This window comes from Xiphophorus couchianus, chromosome 22 (genome assembly GCF_001444195.1).
Source record: "Xiphophorus couchianus chromosome 22, X_couchianus-1.0, whole genome shotgun sequence".
Lineage (NCBI taxonomy): Eukaryota > Metazoa > Chordata > Actinopteri > Cyprinodontiformes > Poeciliidae > Xiphophorus > Xiphophorus couchianus.
In genome coordinates, this window is record NC_040249.1 from 20,359,624 (window position 1) to 20,387,163 (window position 27,540).

The 27,540-nt window shown below is 38.2% G+C and overlaps 2 protein-coding genes across 3 annotated transcripts in view; one reads left to right on the plus strand and one right to left on the minus strand.

Annotated features, from left to right (window-relative positions):
- sertad2b (SERTA domain containing 2b) overlaps window positions 1-14,647 on the minus strand; it is a 34,611-nt gene extending 19,964 nt beyond the window's left edge. For both annotated transcript variants that reach the window (XM_028005929.1, XM_028005928.1), the window contains exon 1: window positions 14,476-14,647. The gene's annotated coding sequence lies outside the window, so the exon portion shown is untranslated. The remainder of the gene's footprint in view (window positions 1-14,475) is intronic.
- A 4,258-nt stretch (window positions 14,648-18,905) lies between these two features.
- Window positions 18,906-27,529, plus strand: LOC114137382 (alpha-internexin-like). The gene is made up of 5 exons (XM_028005918.1): window positions 18,906-19,323; window positions 22,126-22,356; window positions 22,670-23,197; window positions 25,131-25,255; window positions 26,057-27,529. The coding sequence occupies exons 1-5, from the start codon at window positions 19,030-19,032 to the stop codon at window positions 26,247-26,249; spliced, it is 1,371 nt and encodes a 456-aa protein (XP_027861719.1). The 5' UTR covers window positions 18,906-19,029; the 3' UTR covers window positions 26,250-27,529.
- Window positions 27,530-27,540: the final 11 nt, after the last annotated feature.

Genomic DNA, 27,540 nt, shown 5'->3' on the forward strand with positions numbered 1-27,540 from the left:
CAGTGACTCTGGTCTCGCTCGCCGTTCAGAGCATGAAGCTACCCGCCGCTTCCATCCATCACCGTGTTGCACCTCCGGGTGGTAATGTGATGGACTGGAGTAGATGACGGTCATCTGGATTAGACCATCAACCATTTTGGGTCCATTTATACCGGAAACAAGCTGAGCTCTTTTTCAAAACATAATAAGGATATATTAATGCAACAGATGAAATGATTAATCAGATTAATCATGATGAATTGATTATTGAAATAGTCATCAAATTATTTAGTAACCAGTTAATCGCTAACTGGAACATACAAACTCAAAAAATGGCTGTTTGCTGAAAGAACAACACACTCAGGGCAATAATTAACCCAAAACTGTATAAAAAATATATATTTTTTTGTATTTAAAGGAACAGTATTATGTATTTTACAAGCACAATAAACTAACTATGTTAGCTTCAGTTGTTATAAAGATGTTATCCATATCAAATATGACATAAAAGAAAATTTACTTTGTAATTTAACGCCTTCAAATAGGGCCTTTGTCTCTTTAAAATTTCCTTTTCTTTCTAAAACTCCACCTTCAGAAAGTCATCGCAACATGGCTCCTCTATTAACCCTTTAGTTGCTCGTATAATGAGATGTGCAGTTCCACCAGGTGTTTGCTAATTGCTGCTGGCTAGTCTGAAGGAGCTGAGTGAAGGAGTCATGGGGGAGAGCTGCTAGGTGAGGCGGAAGCTTGTTAGCTTAGAAACTGCAGCTCTGAAGCGGAGCTGCGCCTCGAAGGCGGAGCTACTTCCACCCAGGTGTTTTGCACGGCTCAGTGGTTGCCATGGAGATTAAACGATTTCTCAAACATGCTTGAAAGAACCACATCAACACTCCAGGTATGTTTTTGATAATGGAATAACTTTATAGCATGAGGTAAAGCTCAAAAAAGCCAATTTAACCTAATCTAACATCGTCAGAATAATAAAACGCTCAGGTAATCATTAGCTGCACCTGTGACTGGGCGATAAATCAATTTGATCAATTAATGGATTGTTTTGGTTTTGGAAGACTACGTTTTTGGAAAACTTGGGATTTTGTTTCTCCACCAATGCGCTCTGTCGGCTTACACAGTTCAGAATGATGTCAGGCCCCAAGGCAGCCATCTTGTTTTACAGTTTTAAATTCAGATCACGTCTACAAATAAACTATTTATTTGCATCTTTTAATGCCTTCTAATCACGTATAAAAAAAGCTTTAGTTGTTTAGTGAGAAATCTGCAGAAACTGCCGTTTTATTACCCAATTAGTCTTACAAAAATGTCTGGAGCAGATCCTGGATAGACAGAAGCAGGAATCATTATTAATAATCTGTTTGAGTCAAATTATTTCCCCTAAAATCCAAATCGAATCATGAGATACTAAAATATTCCTGAAGGTAACAACATTTTTGTGTCTTCTGCGCAGTGAAATACTTTAAAATTTTGGCTGTAAAACATAAAAGTTCAAGCAAACAGATCATTTTCAAGACACTAAAAACACTTTTGTGTTGAGTTTTTTATGCTTGGGTTGTTTTTAGAAGAAGTAGAAACCTCGATGGAAGCACAAAAACATGAAAAATGTGAATTTTATATTACAAGTCCTCTTTAATTTTTGGTAAAAATCATTGAACGTATAAATGCGTCGCAAGACCAACCTTGACATGAACTTCACCGTATGGAAAGTTTGCAAAACAAAAACTGAGCACTTCGGGAACTTGATATTTAACTTCAACTTATCCACTCCCATTATCTTGTTTTTCACATCAATACTTTTAAAGAGCATTTATCAGAAGCATTTATCTGATGTGGTGAGCAATTTCGTCATACATTTGTACAATTCTTCACTAAATAACCAAAAGCAAAGCAAAACGGAGGATGCAGGGAGTAATTCCATCTAATAATAGATTGTTAACATAATAAATGTGAAAAAGACAATTTCTCAATCTGTTAAAAAATGCCTGGAGTACATTATGAGCCGACAGATTGAATAATCGTTTTGAATCGAACTGTTGCCCCAAAAAATCAGAACCGAATCGTTAGTAGAAGATTCCTAAACATCTTTGAGTTTTCTGCACAGTGAAACCCTTTAAAATCTCAGCTGTAAAGTAGAAAAGTTAAAGCAGAAAGAGGCATCCACATGCGCTGGGAGACTTGAGGGTGTGTGGCGAGAATATTAACACCGTCGGACTTGGGCGTGGTGCAGAGGGCCAACATGGAGAGGAAGACGGGTGGGAGGGAGCAGGGAGGGAAGCCAAAAAACACCCAGCTGCTTTCTTTCCCATTCTCTCTCCCTCTCCCTTTGTCTCCACCTCCTCCTATTCTCTCCTTTTGTCTCTTTACCAGTCTGTTTATTGGTGTCCATCTTTTCCCCGTCTGCCCCATGCGCAGCTGTTGCCTCAGTCACAACCCCCCCCCCCACTGGAAGGTTTATTAATTATATGAAATATCCACGAATCATTCTTCATTTACGCCAAATATTTCTGATTTGAATGTGGAAAAAAGGTAAAAACAAAGCTAACAAAAGCCTGTTTGTGTTCCATACACAAGTACAAAATGCACCATAGTTCATTCTCCCCATTAAAGTTAAACTTTTAAAAATCACTGTAGAATATATGTGAAAAAGTAAATTATAGCTAATTAAATCAATTAATTGCAATTTGTTAAAGAAATGTTCCACTTTAAAGAGACTGAACAGCCAGAATTTTGAAAAGTGCTGCAAACATTTATGACGTAGTTGCAACTTTTGCCTGTTTTCCCTGACTTATCTGAATGATTTATGTTTGGAAAGATAATTTTGGTTACAAAAACTTCATAATCCATTTTAATAATTGTTGTGTTGTTTAATTATTTTGAATATTTAAAATGTTTTCCAGTTCCAGTGTTAAATGTTCTTCAGAAATTAAAGTTTTTTGAATTTTGAGGGGGGGAACTTGCTATTATTATTATAATTATTTTATCAGTTCAAAATGGTCTTAAAATGACAACATTATCATTTATAGCAATAATGTCTGGAAATATTTATCGTCCAGCCAATTCTTTTATTGTGACAGCATTGCTAAAGAATGTGGCATCAGAAAGTTGTCTTTAATTATCCTGATATAGATCATTACTTCATCAATAAACTAGATATTTGTGTTTAATAGTGGAGGAGAGGTTCATACGACAATATGGTTGAAAACCATATCCCGACAGAGGCATTTCGTATCAGTCTATATTGATAATTATTTATGTTTTTTGTTTGTTTTAATTATCTGAAATGCTACCAAACTGTTAGCATGACGTTTCCTGTTTTATGCACAGTTTTCTCTTCACACGGCTGTTTATTGTTAAGCAGTTATGAGGCACGGTGACAAAACCTTACGCATATTTGACTTCTTTCCTTTGAATTTGTGTACACAACATCTGTACATTTAAGGACATAAGAATCCCTAAACATAAATGACTAAAGCTTCTCAGTGCAAAACATTTTTAACTTTTAAGATTGGGAGTTGAGCCTAAGAAAATGAGAGCAAAAGCTAAACAGAGAGACACAGAAACAGAAAATAAAAAAGGGAGGGAGATGTGTTTATTCATGACGGGTTGGACGCCTACAGTGTCAGGTGACTTACAGGAAAGAAGTTGTTTTCTTTCTCAGTCTGTCCTTTTCACCCTCATTGTTTTTCCATAAACCTCCCAGATGAATTGTTGTTTTCTCATCAGATTAATTAATCAGAGTGCAAATGTCAAACTGAGCCACAACTAATGCATCAAAAATGTTTTAAGATTATGAATTATTTAGCTGGAGATACATGTTTTCTTGACTTTCAGCGCAGACACATTAGGAACAAGAGTGAAGTGTTTTTGTTTTACTTGATTTAGGGTTGACTTGTGTGAAAAAGGTTAACTGGTTGGTTGAAAACTGGTTGGTGAGACACATTCCAGTCCAACAAGTCACCATTAGCTTTGCAATAAATAGAAAATAGATCCCTCTGTCTACGTACTGTGCCAATAACTCAACATAAACTTTTAGTTCTGTGCTGAATATTTGCGGTACGGTTGTAAGAAAATACTAGTGATGCAAGTAATACTGGAAGTGAGGATAAACAGCAGTAGTAATAGTAAATATATTCAGTTACTGCCTATTTCAGACTTGTTTTAGTGTAATTTCATGCATGCATTCCTCACCCACACACATCTTTGATGCCTTCAGCAATAAATCCTGCAGTTTTTGGGGGATTTGTTTTTAAAAGCACAAGTCAACCCGAAGTGCAGTGAAAACTGTGTGCAGGGAGACACTGTAGGCCAAAACAGGAAGGTCATTAATCATCGACGGAAAGCGAGCCGACTCAGAAGTCATGGAGCACAAGGAAGCAGCGGCAGCGATTCAACTTTAGAGATTAACCGGTTGTTCGCCCTCTTCTTTTTTTTTTCTAAAGTTTTTCCACACTAGAAAACTCTTTTCAAGATTTATGTATGCGAGTCACAAAAGAGCCATTTGGTACTTTTTTTGCATTAAAAATGCCAAACAAAAACAGAACAGAAAAGAAAAAATATCATGTAAAATAATCTAAACCAATCCACAACCATCTTAAAACAACAAATCTCCTTTCCATCTTTACTTTAAGTAGATTTTTTTCATATTTACAATTTAGTAATATACTGTATTCATGTTTCTGCATTTAAATTGTCACTGCAGCAGAAAGTGCTGCATCATACTAATATTTCCTGTGCTATAAGTAACTCCTGAAATCACTATTTTCTTCTAGAAGTGATGTGGACACCTGCACTATGAACAGTCAAACTGAAACAGAGACAAAGATGCCAAAATTTCAGAAGAAGCCGCTAACTTCCTTCAGTTAGATCTAATAAATAGTTGGAGCTCACTTTAATAAAGAAAAACCTTCTCAGAAAACTGGTTGCCATGGCAATTCCCTCCACTTCTGTGGAGCAGAGGGGCGGAGTCATAAAAGAGGCAAGAAAAATGTCTCAAACAAACAGTCACTATGTAAAAATTAAACATTAAATCAAAATATTTCTTATTCTGCTAAAGGCAGAACTTTTTGTTGTTCACACATGCTAACTTTTACGCTTCTACAGTGTTTTATATTGGAGATATTTAAGATTAGAGACCCTGATACCATAAATTGTAAGAAAAACTCAAATCTGCAAGATAATAAGAGTCAGTCAGAGTTTGAGTGTGTCCACCCAGTCGTCAAGTGTGAATTAACAGAAAAATATAAATCATACAGCAATGAGAAACTCACTGTTAAAATAGACAAAATATATATGTATAATTTGTACATGTGCAGAAGAAACCATGGGTATGAAAGTAGTTTCGATGAAAAGGTTTCACAGCCACAAAGTCACGTCCTAAGATCAACATTTTGTAGTAAAAACTGAAATAAAATCAAAGATGAAAACTCTGATTGAATAAAGCCTGTGAACACAGTCAGAACTGATGACTTGGATATGTAAACAACTTAAATACAAAAGTTTATTATTCAGTCACAATTTGAACAGGAGGGTAGATTCACACCAGTCGTTTTTAGTCCACTTTAATCAAACTCTAGTTTGTTTGTCTAGAAAGTCTGGTTTTTTTGGGTATGTGTGAATGCGTAATCAAACTATGATGCGTACCGGTTTGAATGCATATGTGAACACCAAGAAAATGTTCCAAAAGGAAGTGGACTACAGCGCAGGGCATTATGGGTAAAAACAACCAAAACAAACATGAGAGTCTCACGTTGCTTTCACAACAAACACGTTACGCATGTCAAAAACCCGCCTGGCGCGTCAAGTTGGACGCATGTGCACTTTGAATGCAGACGTGTTATAGTGCGTTCATACCAAACGCGTTTTGAGCATCAGGCGTGTCTGGTTTACGTTCAATGTCTATGAGGAAGAGCGTCAAGGGCGCGTCAAAATCGCTCTAGCTGTTGTTTTCTGTTGCCGGTCTATTTGTCGGATGCGCTTGATGCGTTAAATACTCCAAACGGTTCAAATCGCGACGTGCTAGACACTCGAAATGCACCGGGCGCTCAACGCGCCACCTCTCAGACTTTGAATGTAAACCAGACGCGCCTGACGCTCAAAACATGTTTGGTGTGAACACATCGTAACGACAGCAGCAGAACGCGCACATTTTAAAAAGTAAAATAAAATCAAAAACAAGGGAAATCATACAACGATTAAAATCTGATTCTACTCCACTTTATTTGCATTTTGTGAAAAAGGAAGTTGTGCTCAGTGTCTTCTTCAGAGATTTTTATGTCGTTTCCTTCTGTAGTTCTTGTCGCAGCGCCACCACAGGCGAAGAGGGGAACAGGTTTTTCAAATGGTTTGGCTCATTTGAAACAATGCAGTGAGAAAACGAACTGCAGCAGCTCAAGATGCAACAAATGTTGCAATTTTTGTCCCCAATCCAACCGAATCTACAAGATTATCTCGGCAAAGGAACTACACTTCAGTTAAAGCGGACTAAGTAGTGCTGGTGTGAATGCATTTTTACACATTTGTTGAAATATTTCAGCATCAATCTAGTATTTTTTTTTTTTACTTTGGGTAAGCGCAGAGTCAGATTCTCCTATCCTTGCTAACAGACAGCGTTGCTACTTCCTCTGTTGCTGCTGCCCTCCTACACCAGGCCAGACTGGCTGAGTCAGCTCTGCTGCTCTATCACGATTCAGTCTGACACACTTTCCCTCCCCCTGCCTTCCCTCATGAATCTCTTCATTCACTCCGAGCCGCGATCAAAACTCCTCTTTCTGTTTTCTCCGACTACGCTCGCCGCTTTTATATCTCTCCCTGATGATGCATAAACATCCCCCAACATCAGATACTCCCCGTCTTTCTCCTCTGTCCTGCTCCCTCTCTCTCTCTCTCTCTCTCTCTCTCTCTCTCCCCCTCCATGCTGGCTGTCTTCAGGGCAGCAGGAGGGAAGTGAATGGCTTCAGCCCTCCCAGCTGGTCCCATCACCCAGCAACTCACAGCAAAACAAAAGAGCGCACACACAAGCCTACAAACAGCCAAGCAACACACACACACACACAGGTTCACAAGCAGATGAGTTTCTGCATGCTCTCAGTCATTTGCAGATAGATATGCAGATGTACACACATACTCCTGCCCCACCACCCCACCTTTGCCCTTCCAAATTTACATCAGTCCCCCCAGTCTTCATCCGCCTCCCAGCACCCGTTTCCAGACGCCCGGCCCTTTGTACGCACTTCTCTCTGCGCGTACAATAAAGACGTATGAACATGTGTTGGTCTGCAGAAAGATAAAAAAAAGGCTTGAAGCACAAAGTGTGCAGTAAATGCATAGTTTGCGTTAGTGGTGCATGCATGTTTTTACGTGCAGCCATGCAGCTTTCTTTAACTCTGTAAAGATGCATGTAGGAAATCAAGTTGCAGAAAGCAGAATGGAAGCATCTTCTGTCATTTTCAGGTGTTTGAAATGCGATGTTTGCTAAAGTATCCTCAATTTTCCATCTTACAACTAAACTTTAACATAATTTACTGCAGTTTGGGGCTGCAACTAATAATAGATTTTTTTTTGTTAATCTGCATTCTGCAGATTTTTCACTAAAACTCTTAAACGTTTTCTATACAGTATTGGTAACATTTAAAAATACAAATAAACAAATAAGAAACTAACATTTTATTGCTTAAAATGTAATAGAACAGTATTCTTTTAGTGTACAGTTGATAATTTGTAGCGAAAAATGCTACAAATGAGGCTAAAAAAAAACTTCTAACATCAACATGTGAAAAGTTTGGTCATTTCTGCTCGACTTAATCTGATCTGCTGATTATTTTTGGTATTAACCGATTGATAATTGAATAGCAATAGGTGCTAATTAGGAGATTCTTTTACAAAATTTGAATCAGATGAAGCTGAAAATGCGACTTGTTTAGTTTTGAGTAGAACAAAGGATTTTTTGCAAAATGCTAAAGTTTTTCTTATAGTTTAGGCTTTTAAGCTGCTCAGATTAATTGCATTTCAAAGTTTTCCTTTGGATGATTTGGAAATTGTTTTATAATCTAATTGACTTGAACTTTCTAAGTGACCTTCCTTGGTATTCTTGAAGTTGTTTGTTCCCAAACAAAAGTCTGCAGCTTTCGCGGAAAAGCTGCATTTATACTGAAGTTAATTGTACTTTTTTATTGATAAATATCATAGTGAAGGGATTTGAACGCAAAAACACAACGCACTTTTCAGATTTTATCATTGTTTTTCAAAAAGAACGATAATATATGAACTTTGTGTTGGTCTACCAACTAACCGTCTATGTTTACAGCCTTCAGGGTTCATTGCTTTTTGTTTTAACTAGAACCAGGCTCAATTACGGCGCTGCGCACGTCATCATCCAGCCGGAGACCCAAACAATAATCTCACCAAATGCTGCTGACACGGATATCAGCGTGTTAAATGGCTGCCAAACCGTCACAGCAGCGTGGAACAAAGTATATAATCATCAGGTCATAATCATGCAGCCGCTGGAAGCCAAATATCCCCAAATCAGTGCCAGCCCGTTGGTTGTCTCTCACTCATTTAACAGTTATCCTCAGCTGACTTTATTTTTAATGTGAGAAACCTGAAGCTGCCAAAGCAACACTTACAGCTGATGAAAGAGAGCGCGCTCTGCAAAGAACTGAGACGCTGAACAAACTTATGAGGGCAAAGTTGGAGCTGTTTGAGTCAAGACGGGTGTTTAAAACCTAAAACATGGTGGTGGCAGCATCAGGGTGTGGGGATGTTTCGCTTCCAGCAGTGCTGATGCAGTTGAAGCTAGACTGGCTTAGGTTATCCTCATCTACCGCTGCAGTTATGCTGCTAGTGAAAGGACAAACTGACTGTTAAATCTTTACTTTCATAAACATGGGAAGTTTTCCTACATCAGTTCATCTGTGTCTTTTTGTGTCTCTGCTCTGTGATCAATTGGAATGATTTGTTTTTGTAAACTGCCTTGATCCATCTACATAAATAAACTGAACTGAATTTAAAGTAACGGGATTAAAAAAAAAACTACCTTCAGCTTCTTATCACATTTAATATGTTTGAAATTTGGACGTAGCTGAGAATTTCAAACGCAGTAAAGACTAAAAACTGGGCGTGCACCAAGAAATTGGCCCCTAATTCCACGTTGCTCGGCTGACACTTTCATGAGAAACCGACCTTATCTACCTCCTTAATTAACAATAGTCACCAACTTAGCAACTTATTTGTTATATTTAGCATATTTTCAGACAAAATTGACAGGTCAGGTTATTAAAGGTGACCTTCCTCGAACAGGAAGTCTATGGTCTACTCAGACATGTACAAAGTTTTACATAAGGAGATTTTAGTCTGGTCAGTTCTGCCTATGAGCTGCTTTAGGACGTCTTGACACTTTTAGTCCAAAATAATCTGCTGATGGTCACGACCCCCAACTCAACGTTTACATTCGCACCTGAAAATGGCTTCGAACAGATGCGCAATTATACAACCGTACATCTTTGAAAAGTAGAAGTGGAGCCCCCTGCACAACCACCAGTAATTCAGCAAGTGGTCTCCAGCTGACTAAATGTGCTGGAACTCCGCTTGAGTTGCTAGGTAACAGAGCATTGTCCAGGTTTTCGCCACGGCTCATTTTCCAGTCACCAAAGCACATTACCTTATTGCCTACGACCCATATCTCAATGTTTACACTCACACCTGAAAATCTCTCCAAACAGATGTGAAATTATACATCCATACATCTTTGAAAAGCAGAAGTGGAGCAACCTGCACAACCAACAAGAATGCAGCGAGTGGTTTCCAACTCACCAAATGTGCTGGAGTTCTGCTTGGGTTGCTGGATAACGGCACAGTGCCCAGGTTTTTGAAACAACTCATTTTCCAGACACCAAAAAACATCAACTTATTGGCAAGCTAATGTTTTAAGCACTTTTTTTAGAAGTAGAAGAGACACAAATGGAAGAACAAAACCTGAAAGATGTGAAGTTTGCATAATAGCTCCCCTTTAAATTTCACCAACTTTGCCAAAAAAAGACTCAACCATCAACCATCCAACTACAGCTACGCTAAGAATAGAAACTTGCTAAGCCTGTTTAGCCAAACAATAGTGGTGGTGTATGTATATATTTGAATTGTATGTACAGTTTAGGGACAAACTTATTTAACTATTTCATATATTCCCTTCTCTTCACGCAGCATTTTAGGTGTTTACTACACTTCTCAGTTCCTCATCGCTAGAAACTGACAGTGGTACCAATGTGAGTGAAGCTAGGCGCTGAGCGCACATGTTCAACTAGGAGACGTGTGGGAGGGGGTATTCCAGCAGAGTACATGATGTAACAGACTACTACACAGGTAGTGCAGCACTGAGTCACTGTGCAGAGGGAGGAAACATGATATCCACCCAAAGATTCGCCCTGCGTATGAATGACTTTATGTACATCCATCCATCTTCGCTTCATCCATTATTAATGTTTCAGGTTTTCCTTTGGCTTCTTTCTACTAACGCTGCTCTAACCGACATTCAATCCCACTTCTCCATGTGCTTTTCTGCACACCAGCATGTTTGTACACTAAGTTAATGGGCCTCAGACCTGAACTTGTTTTGTCTTGTCTAGCCTGGATCTCTGATTGCAGCACAAAACGTCCTCAACGCTGGACAGTTAGCGTACTGTAACCACATCTGTACAACATGCTGCAGGGTACAAAGAGTGACGGATCTTTATGTTTCCATTGTTTGTTTTAAAAAATCAATTTTGACAGTTTTTAAGTTAAATTTTAGGTTTGGTATATCCAGAGTTCGGTGTTTCCGTTAAAGAAATGACAGATGAACAATCTAACTGACATAATTTGTGCAAAAATCATGTCTCAGAGCCTGAGAGATGCGTCACATTTCTGCTGATTATTTCCACTGCAGACCAAACATTTCACTAACAGCTTGTTGCTAAGTCATTGTCATATGCCTCAAACTACCTTAGCTATTGCATGTTTTGAGCAATTATGCAAATTGGAACCAGTTATGTTTCTTGTGTTTTTTTAAACAGACAATGTGTAGCGATTATCAGTGGTGTTCCACAAGGTTCCGTTCTAAGTCCATTTTTGTTTTCTTTTTACATTCTAACATAAGTTGGCATCATCTGTACGAAAAAGTGACGGCTCTTTGTTTCCTTTGCCTTCAGTCATAGAAGGCAAAATATCAGACCTTCTGAAGGTTAGTCAGCCATTTTGGATGTTTTCAAGTTATATTTTAGGTTTGTTATATCCACAGCTCAGTGTTTTTGTACAGATGGATGAATTAACTGGCATAAATTGTGCAAAAATCATGCAAGATGTGTCATAATTCAGCTGATTATTACCAAGTCTTTGACTAACAGCCTCATGCATAGCAACACACTGCTGCAAAATTACAGTGATTTACCTCACTGATTATTTTTTAGTCTTCTTTCCAATATTTTAGTATAATTTTTTATCATATTTGACTCATAATTAAATGCATTAGCACCTCCACCTGCTAGCAGACCAGTTAGCTTCATCCACGCTACAGTTTTAAAGCGATTACTCCAGTCTGAGACCATTCAGACCAGAAGGGTGGGGTTTCTCTGACCTGCAGGTCCATCTTAATAAGCTTACTTCAGGTTCTGCATGTTGGGAGGCTGAGCAGCAGGTCAGAAGTTCGGGTCCAGCAGATAACGCCGCATGAGTGGAGGAAACGCAGTGGAGTAACGGCGTTCTTACTGAGGGATTACTGAGTGCCGATGCTATCATCACAACCACTCTCCCAATGTCTATTTATAGTTCACACCGCTCCGTCTCCCTCTCTTTCTCCGTCTAATTCTCCACAGTGAATGCCAACTGCATTAAAAGGAGATGGTCTGTAACAGGCCGAGAGTCGGAAAGAAATATAATACATTGCCACGGCAACCAATAACAACAGCCCCGGGAGCGCAGAGCAAAGAATAGGTTTAAGTGCATCAGGAATTAACACTAAAAAAAAACCACAAAACATTTCCCACACAAAAAAGTACACAAAAACACAGAAGTGATCGTCTGAACACTCGCAGTGGTTGATTAGTTAACTTAAACACCTGCAATAATGATTATCTGTCAGAAAATGTGTGTAGTTCACCTTATTTTGTGTTATTTGAACCGAAATACTCCGAACTGCACAGCAAGGGTACATGTTGATAAAAGTTAAGCTAGCATAGCTAACCTGCTCTCCACTTTCTTATATAGGTTTTTAACTAAAGCTTTTTACTGACCTGTGAAGCGATTACCTTTGGACCTTGTTATCTTGCTGTCACAGCGTTTTCAATAAAAATTTGGCGTCCCTTTTTCAGATTCTTTGCTTGTATAATTTCCCACCACCGACATTCCTGACTCAATGCAAAGCAACAGCGCAGTGAGTCACATGACGTCCAATCCACTAGATCACTGAGTGGATTTTCCATTTATGTTTTACAAAGGAATTTTAAAAAGCATTACCTGTTATTGCTTTGAATGCAGCGTGCAGCTGCTGCCGAGTTACTGTCCGCACATGGATGCAGAAACATAAAGGAAAAAGAAAGAAGCAGGAAATGTTGGTGGGGACTGTCCCTGTCAGGCCAAAGTTGGTGGAGATATGTCCACTTCCTTCAGGAAGTTACGCCTCTGGATTTGAGACTACTTTTTGTTGGCCAAAATAAGCTTACATTTACTTTTTTTAATCTGTTTTATATTTTCTTTGACACACTAAACATAATGGGTGATTTTGTGTTTATATATAAATCTATTTTTTTATTCTGATGACGGTTTATAAATAAAAGTAGCAAAAACAGTTTTGAAGTAATTTTATTAGGCCAAATTCAATATTTACTTCTTTTTTTTTAAGCATAAAATGTGAATTATTGTATTTCAAATATATATTGTGATATTAATTTTTGACATCATTGCACTTCCCTATTTCATGTACGTTCCACCAGGCTGGTGGATGTGTTCAGGTTCTGGGTTGTTTGCGTTTAAATGCGAGGCGGATGCTGATGTCTGAGCAGGAAGCAGGGAGGACCTGCAGCACCTTAATCTGGATTAACGGCTAAATTAGAAGCAAGGTTGCTCCTGTAATCCCACTGACAGGTTCATCAGCGCGGCATCTATCTGCTGCGGCCTGGACGGGTCGCCAGGTGGTCCACACACAGAGAGACGCATGAAGATGATCAGGTTGTTGCATTTGTGTGTGTGAATGTTTAAGACTGATGGCAATCAAAGCAAACACACACACACGTGTTCAGCAGCAGCAACAAGTCTCAGTGCAGCTCCCCATCAGGAGGCAGAATGAGCTTTAGGAGAAACTCTGTTGCATAACGAAGCTGCAGCAACAGCAGTAATCCACAATGAATGAATGGATGGATGGCAGGACAGATGGATGGACGTTTGGATGGAAAGAAGGATGGAAGGATAGATAGATAGATAGATAGATAGATAGATAGATAGATAGATAGATAGATGAATGGCAGGATAGATGGATGGATGTATGGATGGATGGAAATAAGGATGGAAGGATAGAAAGAAGTATGGATGGATGGAAAGAAGGACGGATGGATGGATGGATAGAAAAAAGGATGGATGGATGGATGATAGAAAGAAGGACGGATGGATGGATATTTGGAAAGAAGGATGGATGGATAGAAAGAAGGACGGATGGATGGATGGATGGATGGATGGAAGGATAGAAAGAAGGATGGATGGATGGATGGATGGATGGATGGATGGAAGGATAGAAAGACGGATGGGCGGATGGATTTCTATAAGCATCTCTTCTTTAACAGCCACTGTAAAAAACCTCCTTGTTGAATCAACTTTATTTTAATCATTTTTTACAGCGGATCAGAGACTCAGGAACTAAAATATTCTCTACCTCTGGTTCCTGTTCCATTAAGAGTCCAAATAAATTCCAGGACTTTTTCAAACTTTTCAAGACAGATAACCCGGAACTAAAATCAGTTTTCAAACATGAGGAAAATAATCAAATCTGGTCTTTTTTTATCTATGTATTTAAAAATAATAATAATTTAGATATTTAAATCTGATCACTGTGGTGAAAGTTCTGTGAAATTCAAGATGTTTCATCATTTACCAGATTAAACCAAATTAATCCGACTGTAAAATCTCAATCAAGTCACATTCAAGCCATCAATTTACTCAACGTTTCCTGTTTCACCTCAAACCGGTGATTAAATTCCGCTTAATTCCTCATTTTTTCCGGCGCAGATTTGGCGCCACGCCGGTTTTATGACGAGTGACAACACCTCGGCGACGTAACGGGAATTTCACGCAGCGCTTTTCCACTCGGCTGACTGGAAACGTCCCAGTCAGTCAACACCAAACAAACCGAGACACTTTACAACAACAAACGTGTTTTTGACACGGAAATGTCCCGGGAGACACCGCGACTGACAAGTGAACCGCAGGAATCCCGCAGAGTTCAAGCCCGCACTTTGAGACACTCACCCTCCGTGGGAGACACGTCCAGCACGGTGACCGAACCGGAACACAGAGGTGGAGAAATAAAATGTGTTCGGGGAGGAAATCCACTCCGTCCAGCGCCGAGAGGTCTGCTGGCTGCCGCACCTGAAGACCCAAAGTCCGCTGTGGAAAGCCAGCCAAGGCGAAGTAACATCAGCCAGGCTGGTGGTGCGTTCAAGCACCGCGCAATCGAGGAGGAAATGGGAGCTCCCTGCACTGTCAGCGACTCAGAAAGCTATTTTTAGATTATTTGGCAGAGAGCCGGTCCGAAGGCTTCAGGGGGCCCAAACAGAATATTGTTTTAGATAATATCACGTAGCAAATATTTGATATTTACATTAGCAGAGTTCACTTCATAATTTATATGTTATTTATGATGGACAGAGAAGTTAAAAAAATTAAACACAAGTAAAATCGCTGAAAAAGTAGTGACTTGAATTGTGATTATAATCTAAAAATTCAGACTTTTTTCTCAGAATTCTCACTCTAATCTCAAAATTCAGACGTTCATCTGAAAATGTGGACATTCATCTCAGAATTCTGACGTTTTCTTAGAATTCTGACTTTAAAAATTTTGAATTTAATCTCACAATTATGACTTTAATCTAAAAATTGGGACTTTAATTTCAGAATTATGACTTTTTTTCTTAGAACTCCGACTTACATCAAAAAATCCTGAGTTTAATCTCAGAATTCAGACTTGCATCCATCCATCCATCCATCTTCTTCCGCTTATCCGAGGTCGGGTCGCGGGGGTAGCAACTTCAGAAGGGAGGCCCAGACTTCCCTCTCCCCAGCCACTTCTTCCAGCTCCTCCGGGGGAATCCCGAGGCGTTCCCAGGCCAGCTGAGAGACATAGTCCCTCCAGCGTGTCCTGGGTCTTCCTCGGGGCCTCCTCCCGGTGGGACGTGCCCGGAACACCTCACCAGGGAGGCGTCCAGGAGGCATCCTGACCAGATGCCCAAGCCACCTCAACTGGCTCCTCTCGATGTGAAGGAGCAGCGGCTCTACTCTGAGTCCCTCCCGGATGACTGAGCTTCTCACCCTATCTCTAAGGGAGAGCCCAGCCACCCTACGGAGAAATTCAGACTTTCATCTCAGAATTCTGATGTTTTTTTCTCATAACTCTGACTTTAATCTAAAAAATTGGTGTTTTAATCTCAGAAAACTTTCACCACAAACTTCTGACTTTAATCTGAAAATCCAGATGTTAATCTCAGAATTTTGACTTCTTTTTTTTCCAGGATTCTGAGTTTAATCAGTCACTTGATCTCAAAATTGAAAATGTGGACTTTAATTTGAGAATTCAGACTTTTTTCTCAGAATTCTGTTTTTAATCTCATCTTGTCCCTGTTGTAGAAAAGACTCCCCCACAACATGACACTGCCACCACCGTGCTTCACCATAGGAGAGTATGCAGTGCTTACTTTCCTTTTCATTTAGCATTGTCGGTCAGAAAGTCTCATTTTGGTCAAATGTGACCAAACTAACTTCCTCCAAATGTGGTCAAATTTGGTCAAATTTAATTTGTAGTAGTGTTTCCTCAGAATAATGGAAGAACTGAGAGTTAATAACGTTTCACTATTGGGGATTAAATAAAAAGAAATCTATATAACATTTTATTAGTCAATTACTTTACATTTAACAGATGCAAGAGGTAAAATGTTCATGCAAAGCTACAAAATATGCAGAAGTCAATTGGCATTTTTTTAAAAACAAAATTAAAACATGCTGCCATTTTGATAAATTAACCAAAAATATCTCATAAAGGTTTCAGACATATTAATACATAAGCTTTGCTTTGGATCTCTTTCAAGAAACCTTTGCTGTTTATATTTTAATGATAAAATCAATTTAAGCATTTAAATACCTACCTTATTCTCCCCAACAAACATGTAAACAACACTTTTGCAGAAGTTGTTGTAAATAGAGCCTATTGGGACACCGGCACCGTGCTGAGTTCAAGGTATTTATTTATTCCCACTGTCCATGAACGCATCAGCTCGTCTCAACGGTGACAGACGTGTTGTGCGGTGAGTCACAGCTGACTCAGAGTTTCGTGTCCCGCCCACACAACACGGGGCCAGCCAATAGCGGCTGCGCGGAAGCGCGCACAGTGGTGAGCAGTCACGCAGCCCACCGCACGGTTCCTCTTCCTCTGTGCGTGGTAGCGTGGGGGGCTGCGGGGGGACGCTGTCCGGAAGCCATGCCTGTAAAGAGAGAGACGTACTCTGGGAAAAATACGTAGTAAACGTGTCAGATTCATTTTAAAACGCGAGAAATGAGTAAATAAATAAGTAAATCGTTATTAATATAGATGTTATAATAAAGAAGTAGCAGCTAAATTTGTACATTTGTAAATTCAGGTAAGATGTGAAAGAAAAACAGTCATTTTGGGAAAATCCTTTATGATCAGATTAGCAAATTAAATACAGATTACAAGAAGTATGATGACCAGTTATGGGTAGTAACTAGTTACATTTACTCAATTACACTTACTAAAGGAAGTTTTCGGGGGGGGAATTAATTTTATTTGTATTTTTACTACTACCTTTTAGTTTTACTTGGGTAATTTTATTTTGAAGTGTTGCTACTCTTGTATGAGTAAAATGTCTGATGAGTAACTTCACTGAATGAAGAAAAAGCTTGATTATAGTTTTTTATTTATATTTATACTGAATTGAATTATATTTATACAATTTGAATTAATTCAATCAATTTCACCTAGATTCTGAGTCAAATATTCAAATATCATAAAGTTTTTGACAGCTGAATAAAATAAAAGATAATTTGTGTAAATTTTCAACTATCAGCTTTAAACTAATCTATATCATTTCTATAACAGATATATATATATATATATAATTATATGAATTATTTATATATATTGGAGGCTGCTGGAACGGACGTGTTCTGAATTGCTCTGCCCTCTAGTGTTGGACATGGGAACTGCAACAGAAGTACCGCCGAACAACAACTGTTTTCCGTATTCATTTATTTTTTCTTAAAGGTTTAAAAAACTCTGTGATTGAACCCATCTAAGTTTCTTTTTTATTATTCTGCGTGTATTTAACATCTAACCCAGTCTTGGCGGTTTACTTGAGGGGAATACTTTGTATTCCTTCCTCTCCGACGCTCACATTTTCACGTTTTGTCCTGCTGCGCCCTCGTGTGGTAAAGGACTGAAACTACATCTAAAACCGCAAGCAAAATATCTGATAAATTTAAAAAATGTAAAATTTAATTTGTAAGTTGTAGCCTGCTGAATCGGACCGATACTGACATGTAACAAGACGAACATCAGCCAATACAGATGCTGATGTCCATCACTTTAATAAAATCAGTTTGTGATTATAAGGAAGACATTAAATAATCAAAATATAAATTCTGCAGTATCTAACTTTTCCTAAAAAATATACATTTCTACATATATGCTGAAATTGTCACTATGTCCTAATATAAAACAGATAATCTGTGAAAATATTTAGCTCCTCTGCTTTCTCGCAGTACTAACTAGAAACAACCAATCAGTCAGGAGGCGGTATTTAGTGCTGTCAATCACCCTATGTGAGGCGCTCTCAGCAGCTAGCGTAGCATGTTCTGAATGCCTAAGCTAGTCAGTATACCCACCGATGATGGTGGATAAACGGTTTTCCTGTAATGGTAAGTTGTTTCTCCTCCATTAGCATATTTAGCAAGTACATGTGGTTGATTGAGTGCGCTAAGACCCGCCTCCTGGGTCTGATTAGTTGGTTTCAGCTGGGAGTGGTGCATTTCCTCAGGGGGCTATAGGAGCTCATAGCTCACAAATTATCTGTCTTATGTCCCATCAGAACATGTTGATGGTTTTAATACATATTCAGAGGTGGGGAGAGGACCCAAAAACTGTACTCAAATAAGAGTAGTTACACTTCAACATATTTTTACTCAAGTAAAAGTAAAAAGTAGCCACCCAAGAAATGTATCAAATTATCAATCATTTAATATTAAAAAGAAAAAATATCATCAAATTATGAAGTTAAGTGGAATTTTTGGTATTTTAAACTCCAAAAATACACAAATTTTTATATATGTAACAAAAGGTAACAAAATCAGGCAAAAAAAAGTTTCCAAATCAGTTTCTTTCAATACAAAAACGTATGAAACTTTAGCACAAACTGCAGGTGTGTGTCTGTTTATGGGGAATTTTTGGTTAAAACATGCTAAAACATTCTCAACATTCAGAGAATCCAGAAATTGTACTCAAGTAAGAGTAGAAATAATTAATCAAGTAAAAGTAAAAAGTACAAATACACCTAAAGGTAATTTAAATAAACAACTTAATAAAGTAAATGTAATTGAGTAAATGTAAAAACTTACAAATGCAAATATGTATTTTGATAAAAGTTACATATAGCACCTTTAAGGGGGAAAAAAAAGTCAAAGTGAACAGATGTCCTCCTGCATGGTTTGGGTGTAATTGGCTTGGCTCCACCCGCTGCCCTCTAAACCCATTAAAGCTCCTTAGGTCCGACATTTTTGCCTCTGAGTCAGAGCAAGATGAGCTTCGGAGACCGACACACCGTGTCGTCCTACCGCAAGATCTTCGGAGATTCTGCCCGCTTCCCGACCTCTGCCTCCCGCATGGGCAGCGCGGCTCCTCGGCCCTTCCCAGGGCCCAGAGCCACGACCGCGCCCCGCCACGGCGCATCCTCCGTGGGGATGTACAGACGCATCGGTCGGTCCTCCGCTCCGTTCTCTCTAGTTCCGACCGGTTCTTTCGATTTGAGCCAAACCTCTGTGATCAACAATGAATTCAAAGTGATCAGAACCAACGAAAAGGAGCAGCTGCAGGTATGTGAGATTAAAATGAGCAAATGTTGGAAATTAAACCTGCTGGAGTTTGGTAAATATTATGAATTTAAGGCGCATATCTTACTTATCTAATTTATAAAAAAGAAAAAACAATATTTTTCATCACTGATACTGGGAAATCTTTGTAAAATGCCATAAACTTAATTAATATGGAAGATCAAAAGTGCCAAATTACTGTTGATAAGGAAATAATTCACAAAAAATCTCTTTAAATATGGAAACAAATATATTAAATACATAATTAACACAATTTACCACAAATGATTATTTGAAATTTGTATTGTTAATGGCTATATATTTTTTTTACCAATTAATTTCTGTATTAAATTGTTTCAAGATTGGTTGTGAATATTACCACAGGACTGTGACATCACTAAATACTGAAATAACTGCTCATGTTTCCTAATTTAACTTTGAAATAAACATAGTTACTCAATCATTTAAATATCTAATTAAATGTATTTAATTAGATATTTTTGTGTGTGTTTCCACTGCAATATGCCTAACTGCAAATATTTATATATTTATGTATTATATTGAGACACTTTTGGTTTTTGATACAAACACAGGACTATGAAATAATGAAAGAAATACTGAAACAATTATATTTACTTTCAACATATACTGAATACAGTACATTTTATAAATGATTTATGTACTTATTTCCATATTTAGAAAAAAAATAATTTTGTAATTTGGTACTTTTGGTCTTCCATATAATTTGCTTTTATAGTAATAATCAATGTGGTATTGTTTTGAAGCCACAATTCCTGGATGTTTCGTCTCATTGAGTCAAACTTGAGTTCTTCTGTATATCAACAAATACTGCAGAAAATCTACAACCAAATGGCTGGAAAAGAAAACAATCAACGCTTAGCAACGGCCTAGTCAAAGGCAACACCTCAAACTGTTGGAAATGTTGTGGTCGGATTAGGGTGGAAAAAATGTAGTGGATTAATCATTATTAATCAATTACTGAAATAATTGTTAACTGGAGTATAGAGACTTTAAAAAAAAGGAAATTTGTTGAAAAAACAACACTGAGCAGAAATTTTGCAAAACTGAACACAAAATACACAAATTTTGCCTTTAAGATAATAATTATTTGTTTGTAAATATCCTCTATACAGAACTTTTCAAACAGGACTGTTTTATCTTCACCTGGCTCAAATTCTGTGAAAAGTATTATTTTATCTGCAAATGCATCCTTTTCTACAAATGACCAAGCATATCCTAACGGAATTTATGGAGCTAAATTAGTCTAAAAAATATTCACAACGCTAACAACAGAATGCATATGTTAAAAGTTGACAGATCCGTCCGCAGCTGGCTATTTGTGCACACGTTTCTCAATTTCTATACTTTATTACTACTTGTGCAGTTTGAAACGTGGAAATTTGATAGACAGTTAACACACATGTGAATGTTGAGGTACGCATTCATGCATTGTGTTGTACACATTTGTGAATTATTTTGTACACTTACACATCTTGTTGTACGCTTGTGGATCTTATCTTACAAATCTTGTATGCGCTGGGAATCTTTTTGAGACTAATGTAGCTCCATAGAATGCTATGCTATTGCATTTTAAGAAATAAAATATTAGTTTCCTGATTTATTTTTTTAACATTGTATGAAATAAGCTTAAGTACTAAAAAATCTGTACAATAAGCCAATTTTTTACGATATCTCCATTAATTATTATAATAATTGTAAAATAACAGTTTATTGAGAAATAAGTGGGACATTAAGAGTGCATTTCTCAGTTAGATGACGTACAAAACTCTCTGATAAAGTTGATAAATCATTACATTAGGAGTAAAGGAAATTGTTTCTATTCCATGACTGGCAGACAGAAAAGCTAAAACAGATTTGTACCTTTGAAACTCACGCAACATGAAACCAATCTGTCCAAAAGTTTATCTTACAGCGTCTAAGGATGTGCCCAGAGATAATACATTAGGCTCAGTAATCCCATCTTATTCTGCTTCCTGGCAAAGCGAGTTAATTGGTTCCTGTAACGTCCTTTGTCTCCCATCAGTTCCGTCTCTGCAGGCAGGGCCGACCCAAACCTTTTTTGGCCCCTGGGCAACTTCTCATTTGGGGCCCCCATACAATCAAGTCAACATTAAACGCTTCATGCTATGATTAGCATTATCTATAATTAGCTTACATTATACCAGGGTTATTATGACTACTGATTTTAACCTCACAGTAGTAGCAAATGAACAAAATATATATTTTTATTGTGAAATGCAGCATGGTGTTAAACTGTACAGTATTATATTTGAAAGTAATATCTGCTGATAAACACTGAATTTACAGTAAAGAAGTTTGATATTTTTTATTTTTGTTTTTATTATTATTGGAGCCTTGCAACAGAATTTTGCTCTCAAAGCCAAAGGCAACTCAAAGTGTTAATACATAGAATTTAAAAAACAAAATGCATTAAGAAAAAACAAATCGAACAGAATATGAACAAAATGAACAACAAAAAATGTCAGACAATAATAATTTGCCTATGTCTATTGTATATTTTCCCATTAGTGGCAGCAATTTCTTTTACGATGTAAAAGTTTTAAAAATCGCAGATATATTAATTTTTTTCTTATCATGTAACCTTGGTGCTCTTGGGGTCCCCTGGTGGAGTGGAGACCCTAAGCAGCTGCTTGTAATTAAAATCACACAAATCCAAACAGAACCACTTGTTTTGAATATTCTGTAGTTTTTCTTACATAAAGGTTAATTTGACTGTAAACAAGCCTTTGTGTCGCCGTTCAGGGTCTGAATGACCGCTTTGCCATGTTCATCGATAAAGTCCGGCATCTGGAGCAGCAGAACAAAGTCCTGGAGACGGAGCTGGTGAGCCTCCGGCAGAAACACGGCGAGCCTTCCCGCGTCGGGCTTCTCTACCAGGAGGAGATGAGAGACCTGCGCTGCCAGCTGGACGAGCTGAACCGGGACAAGAACCAAATCCTGATCGAGAGGAACAACATGGAGGACGAGCTGCAGGTGACACCAGATCAGGGGCTCTTTGGCACTTCTGCTCTAAAAAAAACAGTTTTTTTTCCTTAAACCTGGGAAATTTTATGTATTTTCTAGATTTCAAAAAAACTTGATTCATTTTTTTAGACATATATATTTTGTTGTGCCCCCTAAAATTTTTGCCGGACCGGTTTGGTCCCCACTATGGAAATTTCCTGGGAGCGCCCCTGTCTTTGGTTTATAAAGGTTGCAGACCCATACACTAGATAAAGTTAATCTTCTGGTTAATGTAAATTCAACCCAGCACTGAAATCAACCCTCGGTGTGTTTCCATTTTCAGAAGCTGAGCATAAAGTTCGATGAAGAGGCGAGGGCGCGGGAGGAAGCCGAGCAAACCCTGCGGTCCTTCAGGAAGGATGTGGACGACGCGGCGGTGGTCCGCCTGGACCTGGAGCGGCGCGTCGAGTCGCTGTCGGATGAAATCTCCTTCCTGAAGAAGGTGCATGAAGAGGAAATCGAGGAGCTGAGCAACATGATGGAGGCACAGCAGGTCTCCGTGGAGATAGAGCTCGCCAAACCGGACCTCACCTCGGCTCTGAAGGAGATCCGCAGCCAATACGAGTCCATTGCCTCCAAAAACCTGCAGTCGGCCGAGGAGTGGTACAAGAGCAAGTTCGCGAGCCTGAGCGAGCAGGCGAGCCGGAGCAACGAGGCGATGAGGGCCAGCAGGGAAGAGATCAACGAGTTCAGGAGGCAGCTGCAGTCCAAGACGGTGGAGATAGAGACCCTGAGGGGCGCCAACGAGTCTCTGGAGCGGCAGATAGGCGAGATGGAGGACACGCACAATGCCGAGGTCACAGCCATGCAGGCGAGTAGTTCAGGTTCTCACTCTACGTCAGGACAACGTTTGGGATTTAGTTTCTATAAGTTATATTTTTGTTACTCAACAGAATCCCTTCATGTTTTAAGGTGAAACTTCTAAACTTTTCAAAACTCAACTTCCCAGAATTCATGGGCCTCAACTTTACAGGTTTAAGGGCGACTGTGGCTCTATGGTAGAGTAGTCGTCTTGCGATTGGAAGGTTGTAGGTTTGATTCCAGCTTCCTCCTGCCACATGTCGATGTGCCTCTGGGCAAGGCACTTAACCCCAAATTGCCTACCGATCTGCGTATCGGTGTATAAATGTTTGTGAGTGCGACTGGGTGAATGTGACTCTAGTGTAAAGCGCTTTGAGTGTCAAAATGACTGGAAAAGCGCTATATAAGTTCAGTCCATTTACCGTTTACTATTGGTTAATGTTTAAATAACTGAAAGGAAAATCCATCCATTGGTTTGTTCCATCCATCCATCCATTCATCGGTTTGTTCCATCCATCCAAGCCACAGGCCGTTTAACCAAAAGAAAAATTAAAATAAAATTATATTTCTGTAAAATAACTGTCTGATTTTACAGAAGCAATTGAACAACCGTTCCTACTTTAATACATTTTTATTATCTTTGACTAGCAGGTAAACTTTCTCAAACAGTGATAATGCTAGAAGCACTGCTTAGTCATCTTGTGAGCTGAAAACCGATTGAAAAGTTTGAGGATAATGTTGACGAAACCGTTGTCAACATTAGCTTTGTCACAAGATTTATCATCCTGAGAAAACCCACAAAAACAATATTTATAGCAAGGGTGGCGGTTCTTAGTTTGCATAATGTTGTAAAAACCAACCTGTTCAACCAAATATGTACTTTTAAAATCAGGTTATAAACAGTCAAGTTTTCTCTTTACTGTTTCTGAAGTACAATCAGATGAGAGAACGTTCTGGCAGTAAACGTCTGGTTACAGTTCAAGGTGGGGTTAAGATTCAATCCTTGGGTTTTTCTAGGCGCGCGAGACTGAGACGACTGAAGTGACTCTTCATGTCTATTGGATTAATCTCTGACCTGCTATATCTGGAAAAGCCATCTGGCTTTTGCTGGCTTCTTACAGGGGTGAAAGGTTAAGCCTTGAAGACAAAAAGGAAATCCTCTATAAACTCTAGGAGGCTTCTTTAAAAGTATCACAAAGCTTCAACAGCGTTAGAGACTTTCAGACACTATACATTATGAACTTTGTAACTGACAGGCATCTTGGCAGGAAGTTCCTATGACAACAACAAACAAGCCACAAGATTGGACGTAGCTCTCACCTCGTTCCTATCTATACATATAAGCAATTTAAGTACATTACAACTATTACTCGATCGCAATTTGAGTACTGTACCCACCTCTGTAATACTATGGTAAATACCAGTGATATTTACTGTTGTACTTACTGCCAAACTAGCAAAGTTCGCTTAGCTAACGTAGCTTTCATCTGCTAGCTAACATGGACATGTCGTCTATGTGTATGTTACTACATGTACTCACTGTGCCAGTCACCAGAACCTTGTTATTCACACAGTTTGTACGTCCTTTACAAATCTGTTTAAACATTAATTGTGTGCTTCCATGGATTTCAGATCGTGAAGCTCCTAAATGTTGTAAACACTTCCTGTTCACTAGGAAGTTAACTATATCGTAGTATTTTTGAGGTAGCTTGTCAACATCATCTGACATAGTCAAACTTGACAGCAGCCATTTTGTTCATGCGTCTTTCTCTCAGACATTGGTTAAATGTTTCAAAGCCTTGGGTCCGCTATGCATTGCGTGTGTGTTTGAGTACTAAGATGGTGCGGATCACTTCCGGTTCAGACTTGTGGGAACTATGTATAGAATGATACAGAAATGAACTAATGTGAACAAGATTGAACTACTTTCTCCTTTGTGACAGGACACCATTAGCCACCTGGACACGGAGTTGAGGAACCTGAAGAGTGAGATGGCTCAGCACCTGAGGGAATACCAAGACCTGCTCAATGTCAAGATGGCTCTGGATATCGAGATTGCCGCTTACAGGTGCTAATCTAAAGAAAATGCTGAGGATCTCTAAAAAGTTAATTGCGCTAACACTAAGCTACTAATCATAGACATTAGTTCCGCTAAAGAACCACACCAACATGGTATTTAGCAGAAGCTAAAGCGCTAACTTCAATTCAAAGTATATTGTCTCTTCAAAGACAACAACCCTCAAGCACCAATTTAATTCTGACATTGTAATTTACATGTCCTACAAAACCACTAGATATTGTATTTATGTTTATGTCTTGTTCTCTACTGTCAGTGTTTTATTTTGAAAACGTGAGGAGAGGAAACGGAAATGCTGCGTAAACAATTTTCACTCACTTCACAATAAGAGCATGAATATAAACGACCAATAACCAAAACCTCTCTATATGTTGCAGTTTATTCAACTGAAAGTTTACAAAAACAGACAGGTGAAATCAGAGCTTTAAATTCATCTGCTAAATGTTTTCAAAGTGGAAGATTTAGCTACACTACTAGCAGATTAGCTAAATGGTAAAAATCAAGCCTGGTTAAGATGTTCTGTGACATTTCAGTGATTATTTAGATGGAAGGGAACCACATTTTTCTGATTTTTATGCTTTGAAATTATTCTGAGGTGGTAACAAGTGGAGAAGTGATAATTTGGGCATTTTCTCTAGTCACATGAGCTACAAGGAGTCAAACTAAGCAAGCCGAACCTTTGGTAATTAGTTTTACAAACTTTAATCAATGTTTTCTGCATTTGTTCTTAAGAAACTTTTAAGTTTTAATGTATGTCTCTCTCTACGTTTGTTTTTGTTTTGCTTCTGTTAGAAAACTATTGGAGGGAGAGGAGACCCACTTCAACTCTGGGATGTCGTTCGGCACGGCTAGCTACAGCTACCAAGCTCGAAGCTCGACCGAATCGTACAAAAGCAGCCAGAGGGAGAAAGGAGGAGCCATGAAGGAAAGCTTCAAGGGCATCAGCGAGGACAAAGAAGAGGCAGACATCAACTCCAACAACTAAACACAAGCAGGGGAGAAATTACACCCAATCATGAGCATCAAAGCTGTAACGTAGGGTTACAGCTTTGATGCTGCATAGTAATTGCACTATTATGCAACTTTAAAACAAGAACTGGGTGCACAAGTTTGAATTGATCTTAAGTTTAGTCTAGTCTAGACGCCATTTTTGTAGTTCTTTTTTATAGTTCTGGCTGGATAATTGACCATTCATCTTGGTATAATTAGCATTTTGGGATTAATATTAAGATATTTTCCTGTTTTAAACCCATGGATTGTACCTGAAGTGATATAATAATACCCTTTAAATAAGAATGTAACTAAGTATCTAATGTGAATGCATTAAATTGTAAAATCTATTGTAATTGGTCCAATATGCAGAGGCGCTCCAAGAGGAGAGCAGGAGGGGCCACCTCTAGGAAAAAGAAATAAAATATATATATACAGTATATAGATATATATCTATATATATATTTTCCCCTTAGGATAAAAAATACACACTCTCATAAGTATAAATATATGTACCTTTATGACACCATAAGGAATTTGTTTTCCTTTTTTGTCAATTTTAGGGGGAAAAAAAATCATGTTATATATACATTTATATTATTTTTTAGGATTGTTGACTAAAATAAAATCAATAAAATAATCCAAACTTTACCAAACCTGCAAAGCTGGGTAATTTTTTGTTTTCCCTTCTGATTCCTGCTTATTGATGGGGCATATTAAATACATCTCAATTCAAAGGTCCGCTTTGTGCAACCTGTTGCTGATTGCTTAACTAAGTTGTAAATCGTAGATTGTCCACCTTATACAGTTGTACCTGGAAACGGATCAGTCTGAATATTTTGACTCCATTTTTTTTTTCTGGCAATGTTGTTGGGCAGAATAATTTAAACAGATTTTTCAGGTGTACCTTTAAAAGTCTAGTATGTTGAGAGACTTTTCTAGAGACAAAAAAACAAACACAAAAAAAAAAACCAACAATTGACCAAAACTAAGCATTTTAAAAGTTTGCAAAAACAAAGTAATTTTGCTGCAGCTTTGAAACGTGAACTAGTGGGCAAACATAACACTGCATTTTAAAACTGAAATTTAATATGTCCTTACAAAAGAGTCGGTTTTTAATGTAGCTTCACCACTTTAGACTAATTTAAGAAACTCAGACAATAATTTAAAATCTACTTTAAAATAAAATAAATATCATCCTCTGCTATATTCATTTAATAGACAAAATGGCTGTTGTATGTAGAAAAAAGGCACAAAATTTCCCTTGAGTGTATATTTAAGTCAAT

Bases quoted from the DNA above. Each gene is read 5' to 3' on its own strand.
- LOC114137382 (XM_028005918.1), top strand. From the start codon at position 19,030: ATGAGCTTCGGAGACCGACACACCGTGTCGTCCTACCGCAAGATCTTC. The intron at 19,324-22,125 runs GTATGTGAGATT...GTCGCCGTTCAG, and splicing joins ACGAAAAGGAGCAGCTGCAG to GGTCTGAATGACCGCTTTGC. The intron at 23,198-25,130 runs GCGAGTAGTTCA...CCTTTGTGACAG, and splicing joins CCGAGGTCACAGCCATGCAG to GACACCATTAGCCACCTGGA.